Below are 13,116 nucleotides of genomic sequence, written 5' to 3' on the forward strand. Positions count from 1 at the left end.
CGGCTGAACTTGGACGAGTAAACACAGTGTGAGGAAACCGTGCATGAAGAGGAAGTGCAGTGAGGGGGAGGAAGCTGGAAGAAAGTTGGTGGAGGACGAAGTGACTTTGAAGGGTTTTTCAACGAGCCCGTTTTGTGAAAAGATCCGCTCAGGCGATGAAGTGACCAAGCTTTGTCACGCCGTCTAGAACTGTCCTTTGGTTTTTCTTCTCCGTTCCCCTGCCATAAAAGCTTCCTGGACCCGGTAGAATATTGAATTTCTTGTACATTACTGTGACCTTCCTCAACTCAAGCAATCAAAAAAAACAATCATTATGTGTTTTGATGACATGTTTCTGTACACAATTTTGCTCAAGGACGTATTTTTGTAGCGCTTCTGGACTAGCTATAGCAGAGTATTGCACTTTTTGTATGAATTTTTTTTATATTCATAACGTGAATCCATTTAAGTCTCTTTAGTACCTTATTAGCGACAGGTCCAAAAACATGGGCATTAACAGCCGTGGCTGTAGGCAACCTCCACATTGCATGTATGTATTGCATGCGCTTTAAAATGTCCGCCGTGCTCCTCAGCCGTTACGTCACGCGAGTTAGACTTGTCGTAAAGTTGTTTACAGCGATTACAACATTGGTTCTGTAGCTGCTGTGCTGGGCAATGTACGCGTTAATGAATGACTATATGCTAAAATAAAGCTACGTTTTCCTTTCCAGTTTCTCAGGCACGCCAAAATCAATATGAAAATGAAAACGTAATACATTCAACAAATAATTTGATAGCATATTTAGCTGTCCAACATATCTACCTCTGCATGCACTTAAAATGTTGCTACTCAGCTATTGGTGTGAAACTTAAGCGTGTTACACTTACTTACTTACATACTTACATACTGTTGTTTGCAATTAACTGATCTGCAATTTGCTCCTTGCCGCAATTACAACATTGGTTCTATTGCTGCTGTGTTGTACAGTAAAGTAGCTAATGACTATGTGGCTAAGACTCAGAGAGCTGCGTGGTCCACTTTCTCATGCACTCAAATTTTAAATTTTAAATTTTAAATTTTAAATTTTAAATTTTAAATTTTAAATTTTAAATTTTAAATTTTAAATTTTAAATTTTAAATTTTAAATTTTAAATTTTAAATTTTAAATTTTAAATTTTAAACTAATTTAATATTTATATGTCTACTATTGTGTATAATACAAGTGTAAAGGCAACTATAGGGGTGTTAGTTCTGTCTAGAGCACTCCAATAATGTTAAAACCAGAATTTAGAAGTTTTTCCATGTTCTAACAATTAAAATATTCCTATTTATAAATTAAGAGTACTACTTTGCGGAAATGTACCTATGGTACTTGGGTCTGGAACCCATAAACTGGGATTACTGTAACAAGTTTTATGAAATAACAGCCACACCATCAGCTGCTTCCTTCCTTTTTTTCGGGTTTAGGTCAATAAACGGCCCGGCTATCATTCAAACATTCATAACTACTCTCAGTTTTTGACCAAATCCCATCAATTGTACGGTAAATCCAACTCACCAGTAACGTCACGATCTTGAGCGTCACTCCCTGCATTCCGCTCTCAATCCGGTTCTCCTTTAAGCTTCCGTTCAGACCTCGGGTGGAATCCCACACCGCCAACTAAAGGGGAAGAAGGAAAGATGCACATTATCCCGAAATAGAGAAGACTTTCTTTCACCCCAAATGTCTCCTTCCTCAGGCTTTGAGACTTTGGCACCGGGGAACAGAAAAGGTCCTTGGAAGCACACAAAACGTCCAAAATCACAGATTCATAAATTAAATATTTTCTTCATTAATAAAGCTGTTTATGACCTCCTAAATACATTTTTGAACACTATTAGAGCCATCCAGGCATGAACTAACAGCCCTATAGTCACCTATACACTCCTATTATCCAATATAGTAAACATTTTGTGGATTACCTTGAACTCTTCTGGTTGCTACCAATTAATATATTATTCATAACTGGTGGGAGGAGTGACACATTAAGTATATGACACATACAGTTCGAGTATGCTTGCTTGAGTGTAGCACGCTATAATTTTGCGGATTATTTTGGATCTTTTTGATTATTTACATTGAGAAAACATGGCAATTATAAATAATAACTGGTGGGAGGGGATGAAGGCATTGGGTGTTTGGGTGTGCTTGCTTGAGTGCTTGTGCATCAGCGAGGTTTTGACTTTGTGGATTATTTCGAGTCTCTTTGGTTGTTTTTATTTAGGAAATTAGCAGTCATAAATAATAACCGGTGGGAGGAATGAAGGCATTGAGTATATGTCGCATTCAGTTTGTGTGTTCGTTCTTGTGTGCTCTTCCATATGTGAGTGTACCAGCAGGCTTTGACTTTGTGGATTATTTCGAGTCTCTTTGGTTGTTTTTATTTAGGAAATTAGCAGTCATAAATAATAACCGGTGGGAGGAATGAAGGCATTGAGTATATGACGCATATAGTTTGTGTGTTCCGAAATAAATTTTTGAACATTATTAGAGCCATCCAGACATGAACTAACAGCCCTATAGTCACCTTTACACTCCAATTATCCAATATAGTAGACATGAGAAAAATCATCAGTATGACCCAAGGTCTGTTCAGAGGATGATGAGATGAGATTCTCATCAATATGCGGTTTGAAGCCTGACTTTTTTATTTTTGAGTCAAAAAGGGAAGACACTGCATGACTGCAAGTATATTTTGTGGATTACCTTGAACTCTTCTGGTTACTACCAATTAATATATTATTCATAACTGGTGGGAGGAGTGATACATTGAGTATATGACACATACAGTTCGGGTATGCTTGCTTGAGTGTAGCACGCTATAACTTTGTGGATTATTTTGGGTCTTTTTGATTGTTTAATTTAAGAAAACGTGGCAATTATAAATAATAACTGGTGGGAGGGGATGAAGGCATTGGGTGTGCTTGCTTGAGTGCTTGTGCATCAGCGAGCCTTTGACTTTGTGGATTATTTTGAGTCTCTTTGGTTGTTTTTATTAAGGAAACCATTAGTCACAAATAATAACCGGTGGGAGGAATTAGCTCATCTAATTTGCATATAATGACACCAGGCCCAGAATTTGTCAGATTCCTGTCTCCAGGATACTCAACAGGTTCATGAAAATGTCTGATGCACATTGTCCCTAAAAAGAGAAGACTTCCTTTCATCCCAAATGTCTCCTTCCTCAGGGTTTGAGATTTTGGCACCAGGAACAAAAAAGGGTTTCGGAAGCACACAAAATGTCCAAAATATATTAATAAGATGAAGAATTGAGATGTTCCGATCAGTATGTAAAGTAATAACCGTCTTAAAAAGCATAACAAAAGTCATCATCCTAACAGCTAACCATTTGTAATACCGGTTGTGTTTGGGGAAAAAACAACAGCAGAATCTACAAAGACATGCGGTTACCAAGGCAACAAGTGTCATCCATTAGCATGCTGTCAGGACCCTCATTCCAGCATCCAGCAGTCAACGCCGCCTGCTTTTGCTGCAATCTGCTGTGTACTTAGCGTTCGTAGCGTCCAGAGTGGCAGCGATGCGGACGGACTTGATGATTACATGAAAAGAGCGTCTGATAACAGATGTCATTAGTATCATAAAACGCCACGTGAATGTCGTGGAAATACAATTTCAGACCCATGTGACATTTGAGGTTGAGTGCTTCGCCTTTCCACCATGTCAGCTCTCTGAGCGCCGCGTCCACTCATGAAGGTTGATGTCGTTTAAATTGTTAATCAGCGCTGCGAGCTGGACGAGGATGCAGGAGGATGGCGACACGTCACTTTCATGTGTCTTTAAGATCGGAGCAGACAGGACAAGAAGGATGGCCTGAGGACAAACAACAGGCCTCGGTGGCCACAGAACACCTCGGTGACTCAAACGTGGGGCGTCACTTTTACCCCCAAAAATGGTTCCTTTTCATTTACAAAATGTATAAAAGGAAAAGTGAAAGTCCAAGGGTACAATATATATTATGAACATATTTAATAAAAAAGAACAGTCTGAAAAGAAGTTTCAGGTTTCAGACAGTTTTTTCTAAGACCCGGTCTTTGGACGGTCAGCCTGTGGTCCGTGAGTCTTGTGAGACCTCACCGGCTAGTGGTGTGTCGGTCATGAACGAACGAGTCAAAAGAAGTAGTTTTTTTTTGTGAACGGAATGAACAAGGTCACCGCCCCTAAAATATCCGTTCAGTTGGCTGAAGAGTCAGTTCACCGTTCCTTTTGTAGGGCGGGACTATCTGCGTACTTGCCTGTCTTATCCTATCGTCGTGCCTCGCTGTGTGGGTGGGCGGGGTTAGCTTACCGAGACCGAGAGATTGACCTTGTTTATTCTGTTCACAAAAAAAAAACTAGTTCTTTTGACCTGTTCGTTCATGACAACACCAGTAGTCATCAAGTGTTGTTGCGTGTGCTGTTGAGTCGGAACGAACGAGTCAAAAGAACTAGTTCTTTTTTGTGAACGGAATGAACAAGGTCACCACCTGTAAAATATCCGTTCAGTTCGTTCAATCGGCTGGAGAGTCAGTTCACCGTTTCTTTTGCAGGACGGGACTATCTAGTGCTTGACTTATCCTATCGTCGCGCCTCGCTCTGTGGGTGGGCGGGGTTGGCTGACCAAGGCCGAGAGATTGACCTTGTTTATTCCGTTCACAAAAAAAAACACTTGTTCTTTTGACCTGTTCGTTCATGACAACACCACTAGTCATCAAGTGTTGTTGCGTGCGCTGTTGAGTCGGAACGAACGGGTCAAAAGAACTAGTTCTTTTTTGTGAACGGAATGAACAAGGTCAAAGCCCCTAAAATATCCGTTCAGTCCGTTCAGTTGGTTAAAGAGTCAGTTCACCGTTCCTTTTGCAGGGCGGGACTATCTGCGTGCTTGCCTGTCTTATCCTATCGTCGCGCATCGCTCTGTGGGTGGGCGGGGTTAGCTGACTGAGACCGAGAGATTGACCGACACTGTCGGTGACTTCATTTATTCCGTTCACAAAAAAGAACTAGTTCTTTTGACCAGTTCGTTCATGACAACACCACTAGTCATTAAGTGTTGTTGCGTGCGCTGTTGAGTCGGAACAAAAGTGAACATGAGTGAATGAACTGACTCGACACTGCTGACCGAATCTATGCACAGGGGGAGATCACACGACCAATTGACCGAAATGAACGGATCTTTTTACTGAACGAACCGGAATGATCCAGCTCACTGAAATGAACGGTTTTTCCCACCACTATCACCGGCTCGGTCCAGCTGGTTACTTCCTTATATGGGCGTGCCCGGGTACAAGCTGAGTGGGACCAATCACGGTGGAGTGGGCATACCCATAAACCATTAAAACAGAGCATTTTGGAACTCCAAGAAAATACATCTGGAATAGGCGCAGGTTCTCAAAGATCTACAAAGCTTTCTGTGTTGGTTATTGTGTGTAGCTGCTCTATAGGAGTCCACAACTCAATGCAAAGGGACGTAGATGAGCATAATAGGTGATGCCTTTAAGATGTATGTATTTTTTTTCAAAATTATTTAAAAAAATGCAGTATGCAGCAGGTGAGCTATTTTGAAGCTTCAGTGTTGCATAAGTCTACCGTGCACTTAACTTTGAACCTCAGCTGCATGAATTATAGACACTTCTTTCAGAGTGGGTGTGTGTGTTTGGATGGGCGGGGGGGGGGGTGTAATGTGTCATTTGTTTGCTGGTTTGTGTCAATGATACAAACAGCACTTTTAAATAGCTTTCATTGATGCACAGTTCAGGAAGACAAAAACCAGCAACGATTAATACTCCGAGCAGTGACACATATTTAAAAAGTAAAGAATTATTAATATTTAAAGCATTTCCCTCACAAAGTTCCCAACAAACTTTTTTAATATAGAAAACTGACTCTTTTTTTCAAGGTTTATTGTATAAAATATACCTCCACTGGACATTATAATAAAAGGAACAATGTAGCAAGCATCCACGTTTCCGCCGGCGCTTTAGATTGATCTTCTGAAGGAAACGTATCGAACAAACCCAGCAACTTACATCTCGGCTCAAAAAGGGCCCGTACTGTATTGACATATTGAAATGATGTGACATTTGCCTTTTTAAAATGTCATAATTATGACAGGGCAGCTATTTGGCTAAGCGCAATCTGTCGAGTCATGAGCGAGTCTGTGGAAATCAATTCCCGCTGACAAAAGGCAGGAATTCAAATAGAAAAGCCATCAGAAGAGCCTCAATTACAGGATGTGGTTATGTCCGATGCTTCCTAACAATGAACCACTTAAACGGCGCCATTATGGAAAGACGGTTGGTGCACGTCGCAAATGTTATCGTCTTGTTGGTCGAGTCAATTGGGTACAGAATCTTACGCTCAAGCTTGTATGGGCGTCATGTGCAGCATCATTGATCGCAGGGGATTAATACACTTGTCCATCTAACAAACGCAAGCGTCAGTTACACTTTATTACTTGTTAATTACCAGTTAATTAGATCCAAAACTGTGATATATGAATTTCTGCTAAACATTTTCTTCAATAATAAAGCTGTTTATGACCTCCTAAATACATTATTAGAGCCATCTAGACACAAACTAACAGCCCTATAGTCAACTTTACACTCCTATTGGATCCAGGCCCAGGATTTGTCAGATTCCTGTCTCCAGGATACTCAACAGGTTCATGAAAATGACTGATCCACTCGTCTTTCAAGCAAACCTGGCCATCATCATTGTCATTTAACAGTGGGATTTTGAACGCCAATGCTGCCTCCAATGTTATTAGCAGTACATTATCTGCCGCGGATTCTAACGCGGTTTTTGACACACCCACTACCTCCCATAGTGTGCAAGGATTTTGATATCAGATCTCAAATCATAGTATAATTACATTTGTAAATACAAAAAAATGAATTTGCTTATCAATTAATTATTGATGCATCGATTAATTGTTACAGCTCAACAGTGGATTCATCATTAATTAATTAATCAATGTACAAGAAAAAAAGTCATAATATTACCTTAATATTAAGACTTGTTGCCAAAGATGTAATATTGCAATGTAATATTGCCAAAAGTCACATAAATCCCATAGCTTTAATAACTTCATTTATGCAAATTCATCACTTTTTTCACGTAAATTTACCATTATTTTTTGTCATGAATGTACTTTATTCTCAAAATGTCAGATTATCTAAGATTATCTAAGATTAATATACAATCTGTAAAAAAACAATGAATGACTTAATTTAGTGCTAATGTACCATAAAATAATTACAATATTCCATATTTGCAATTTGGTTCTTAATAATTTGTAGTCTATTATAAAATAAAAAAATATATATATATATATAAAAAAAATATATATATATTTTTATTTTATAATAGACTACAAATTATTAAGAACCAAATATATATATATAAAATATATATATATATATATTTATTTTATAATAGACTACACATTATTAAGAACCAAATTGCAAATATGGAATATTTGTAGTCTATTATAAAATAAAAAAAATATATATATATATTTTTATTTTATAATAGACTACAAATTATTAAGAACCAAATTGCAAATATGGAATATTGTAATTATTTTATGGTACATTAGCACTAAATTAAGTCATTCATTGTTTTTTTACAGATTGTATATTAATCTTAGATAATCTTAGATAATCTGACATTTTGAGAATAAAGTACATTCATGACAAAAAATAATGGTAATGGTAAAAAAAAAATATATATATATATATTTTTTTTTTTTCAAAGACATATATATATTCTTTTTTTTCTTGGCAAGCTTTAATGTTTTCAGTACAGCTGTGCCCTCACTCATAGCCAGACACCCGGGACCAAAAAAAAAAAAAAAATGTCATGATGATTTAAAGTCAAAGGATGTCTTATCTGCAGCGATAGCCTGACACGCGAGCTGCGTGTCTGTCACCATGAAATCTCCCAGCAGCGTTTATATATCTCAATGCACGGCGGCGGCGGCGGCAGGCAAAGAAAAGACTTGCATTACATGGAGTGAACGCTCTTATCGTTATGTACTGCTGAAAATGCAAAAAAAAAAAAAAAAAAATGGAACTTGCGGGCTTTCAGATCTTACATTTTATCTCCATTTAACATAACTTGAGTTGAATATGTGAGGATAAAAGAATGTGTTTTTCCGCGGCGAGAACACTGCATCAGCAATCAGATCGATGACACTTGGGAGTTGGTGGGTGTATTAAAATAAAGACTTTTGCATTGAAATGTGAAATTAGAGTCGATCAAAGATATGGACCAGTGTTGAAATGACAGCAAGAAGCATATAGAAATGACACGCGTCCTATATAACAACATATATATATGACAACTCCACAAAACAACAAGTGGGGTCACTGCACAGCTCACTAACCACAGTCATGCTGCCAAGGAAATAAGAGATAAATGAGAGATAAACATTGACAGTGTTTACATTTACTAATATTGGATCTTGAGCAGGTTCTTATCATGGAGACCATCAGGACTGTCAAAGTTCACCTAAAAAAAAATTTCTTCCATCTTTCAATGTCATGTTTGGTGCTCTTGTGCAAATTCCAAATGATCAATTTTGTAGCATTTTTGAAGACAAGGCCTTTGAAGGCCTTCTTTTGGAGATGCAGTGTGATGGTTATTGGACTGCACTCGGCACCAGTAACTACCATCATTTGGGCCCAAGATGCTCGCGTGACTGCACTTCATTCTTTTGTTCCATAACCTTCAGGATGTTTGAAGAAGTTTCAAATGCGGCCAACCTCAGCAGCAATGGCGGGAGGCCTTTTTTTTTACCTTTGCCATCAAGAAATTATTACTGTGTGAATATCTGACGGAAAATGATTCTAGCTTTTAAAGATCAACATCATAATTCGCATTAAATCTTGTATGCAATAAATTGCTAATTTATTAACATTTATTTAAATGTAAATTTTTTAACTGGATTTAACATTTTGATCAGGACTGTACAACGGGGGATGATAAACAACAACTTAATGTAGCGCTACACGTGCTATTTTACTCTTTACTAAAAGGTGTCGCAAAGCATGCTGGGAACCTGAATGTACTCCAGCCACTAAATACCGTATTTTCCGGAATATAAGTCGCACTTTTTTATCATAGGTTGGCTGTTCCTGCGACTTATACTCCAGAGCGACGTATAAATGAAAAAAGTGTTTAAGTTACATAAGCGGTTACATATAGCTGAATAACCATTGCATATTTTACACCTATTAGCATTAGCATTAGCATATCTTACACCTATTCAGCCTGTTCTCTATTGTTAGAACTTGCCTTCCAAGAGGACGTAATGTCTGTTTTGGTCAAGTAGTTCAAATAAATTACCCGCAAAAAATGCGACTTATACTCCAGTGCGACTTATGTATGTTTTTTTCTACCTTATTATGCATTTTCGGCCTTGTGCGACTTACACTCCGGAGCGACTTATAGTCCAGAAAATACGGTATAAGTCGCACTTATTTTCATAGGTTGGCTGTTCCTGCCACTTATACTCCAGAGCGACTTACAAATGAAAAAAGTGTTTATGTTACATAAACACTGGACATCTTTTGTGTTCATGTTTATATTTTTTGTGTAGCTGAATAAGCATTGTGTTAGCATATCTTACACATATTCAGTCTGTTTTCTATTCTTTTATTGTTAGAACTTGCCTTCCAAGAGGACGTAATGTCTGTTTTGGTCAAGTAGTTCAAATAAATTACCCGCAAAAAATGCGACTTATACTCCAGTGCAACTTATGTATGTTTTTTTCTACCTAATTATGCATTTTCGGCCTTGTGCGACTTATACTCTGGAGCAACTTATAGTCCAGAAAATATGGTACAAGTCGTACTTTTTTTCATAGGTTGGTCTTGGGCGACTTATACTCCAGTGCGACTTATGTATGTATTTTTCTACCTAATGATGCATTTTTGGCCTTGTACGACTTATACTTCGGAGCGACTTATAGTCCAGAAAATACGGTATAAGTCGCACTTATTTTCATAGGTTGGCTGTTCCTGCCACTTATACTCCAGAGCGACTTATATATGAAAAAAGTGTTTATGTTACATAAACATTGGACATCTTTTCTGTTCATGTTTATTTTTTGTTTAGCTGAATAAGCATTGTGTTAGCATATCTTACACATATTCAGTCTGTTCTCTATTCTTTTATTAAATAAAATTAATTTATTTATTAAGTAAATAAATTACCCGCAAAAAATGCGACTTACGTATATTCCAGTGCAACTTATGTATGTTTTTTTCTATCTAATTACACATTTTTGGCCTTGTGCGACTTATACACCAGTGCGACTTATATATGTATTTTTCTACGTAATTATGCATTTTTGGTCTTTTATTATATTATTATTATGTAAAATATGCAAATATAACAATAATATTATATATAATTAATATAATATTTAGCATTAATATAATAATTATAACAATCTAATAATCTAATAATAATAATAATAATTATTATTATTATTATTATGTGCTTGTGTCCCTTTTTTCAGGAGTACTTTGTAAACAACAGACCATGTCAAAAAACGAAATTGATAAAACCATCAAAAGGTTGGCTCAGGCCATGATGCCAGGTTGTATGTTGAGTTTAAATGAAATACTTTGGAAAGATTGGGCGGGCCGTATTCAAACACTTGGCGGGCCGGATGTGGCCCCCGGGCCGTAGTTTGCCCACCCCTGCACTAGTGTGAACGCCAAGCGGACCTGCAGCCTTATTGGGTATTTCATTTTTGCACCAAACTGTACAAGGTTTTGTAGAACCTAATAGTACAGCTTTTGTTTAATCCTGAAAAATAAACAAACAGCTGAAAACATCCTTTCCTTGGCAGAGGTAAACGTAATATCTGGTTGCTGGCTTCATAAACCAGCAAAGCAAAGCAAATGAGATCTGTCGCTCGTGTTTGTGGCCACATCGGAGAAAAAAAAAAAGGATGTCGTCTTCTCCAGGGAACAAAAGTTACGGCCAAACAGAAGCGCAAACGAGCTGTGTTATACAGCAGAGAAGGACAAAAATGGCAGGCATCTCCATGACCAGCAAGTGGCTGTCCAATTTGGCTTGATGAGGTGGAGGAGCGGGGGTAGTGGGTAGTGGTTGGCGGGTGGAGGGGACACCACTGGGCCTCATTTGGGCTCCAGTTAGCGGCGCTTGGACCAGTAACTGGCAGCCATAAGTGAATTATTGTACTGATTAGGCAGACACTGCTGTTTTTTTTTGCTCTTCAAACCTGGCGAAACAACCTGGCGACCGCGTGTGCCAGATTGAGGTCAGTGATGACAAATTGTCTTGGCGACTCTGCGGAGACGACGCCCAGCTTGTTTTTTAGGAAGAATCGATGTTGGGACGCGTTACGCAAACTGATTTCCATGAAGCTCTACTGTATTATTATCATTGTATTCTGGTGTCGATCCGGATAAAGATTCAGGACTGTAGCAACTCTGACTGTTGCTGGAGCCTATCCCAGCTGTCTTCGGGTGAGAGGCGGCGTACACCCTGGACTGGTGGCCAGCCAATCACAGTGCATAGTTTGACTATATTATTTTTTGGTAGTTGTTCCTGTTAAATTCTGATTCTAAATTCTATATTTCTATTTATAATGTGCCATGTACTACAAATGGTCCCGGACCGCAGTTTAGACACCCTGTAATAGCCAATATAGATACAACAGAAAATGGTAATGGTTTAATTTCATTTGAACATGCATCAGATTACAATTGAATGCATCACATAATCAGTTCACAGTTCCACATGTCCAAAAGGAGTAGGAAGAAGCAAAGCTTATTAAATCCTACCCCTCCATCTGGTACTTTTACAATCAGTAACTGTTACATTTGTTCACTTCCTGCTTTCCTAATATAGTTTAATTTTTTTTTTTGTCATGTTTTGTTTGTTTTTATTTATTTTATTAATTTTTATTAAGGCGGCACAGCGGTCAAGTGGTTATCGCCTCACAGCTAGGAGGACCAGGGTTCGACTCCACCCTCGGTCATCTCTGTGTGGAGTTTGCATGTTCTCCCCGTGCATGCGTGGGTTTTCTCCGGGTACTCCGGTTTCCTCCCACATTCCAAAAACATGCTAGGTTAATTAGCGACTCCAAATTGTCCATAGGTATGAATGTGAGTGTGAATGGTTGTTTGTCTATATGTGCCCTGTGATTGGCTGGCGACCAGTCCAGGGTGTCCGAAGACAGCTGGGATAGGCTCCAGCACCCCCCGCGACCCTCGTGAGGAAAAGCGGTAGAAAATGAATGAATGAATTTTTATTAATTTAATTTTATTTAATTTTATTTTTTTGTCACGTACCGAAGTACGAGGTGATATGAGCATCCAATGCCATAATGGGTACCATAGTAAGTGTCAATATAGTGATATATATAGCACATCATGACTGGTTCAAGACTCTTCATCCTTGTATTTAGCAAACATCAACTGCTTGTATTGTTTCTTGAATTGGCTCATCGTTGTTTGCATTGTTTGATTTCCTTACTCAATCCATTCCATAGTTTGATTCCACATACTGCCTACATGCCGGTACCATTGGGTTTGAGTTTAAATAACAAACATATTTGTCATCTTTCCTCTCTAAATGTCCACTAAACTAAAGTGTGAGCGCTTAACGCAGCGCCATTACAAAGCCACGTTTCTTCATAACGCCACGCCGAGGCGAGATGGCTGCCATAGTTACACAGAAGGGGATCAATTCTGACTGATGCATGAAAGACGCTCGGCTAAGAGGAACGATTACATCTCAACGAGCGGGACTCTGCTCCGTGAAGAGCCTGGCGTGAACTGGAAGTCAATTGCAATATCTGCTTAGGAAGGAGCTGACACATCAATAATCGCAAAGCGTGGAAGCAAAACAACAACGGGAATGGCATCGATCACTCTGCAGCAGCGGCAGCGGCGGCGGTAGCGTCAACAGAAGAAGCATGGGCGCTTCTTGGTGGCAAAAACTCACAGCGGCCATCCAGGAAATAGTATTTCAGTCTTCATTAGCGTCTTCTAAGCAGAGACGCCTCATCTAAGAGCCATCAGGCCAGGAGGGAAAATGGACTGGAGGCAGATAAACG

The 13,116-nt window shown here is 38.7% G+C and overlaps 1 protein-coding gene across 2 annotated transcripts in view; it reads right to left on the reverse strand.

The window, feature by feature from the left end:
- The window catches only part of grid1a (glutamate receptor, ionotropic, delta 1a), a 303,095-nt gene that overhangs the window by 26,229 nt on the left and 263,750 nt on the right, over nt 1-13,116 (reverse strand). For both annotated transcript variants that reach the window (XM_058058871.2, XM_058058872.2), the window contains exon 9: nt 1,539-1,640. In XM_058058871.2, coding sequence (XP_057914854.2) covers nt 1,539-1,640 — 102 coding nt within the window. The remainder of the gene's footprint in view (nt 1-1,538; nt 1,641-13,116) is intronic.

The sequence above is a fragment of the Doryrhamphus excisus genome, linkage group LG20 (genome assembly GCF_037039965.1).
Source record: "Doryrhamphus excisus strain RoL-2023G ecotype Guam linkage group LG20, RoL_Dexc_Guam_v1.1, whole genome shotgun sequence".
Taxonomy (NCBI): Eukaryota; Metazoa; Chordata; class Actinopteri; order Syngnathiformes; family Syngnathidae; genus Doryrhamphus; species Doryrhamphus excisus.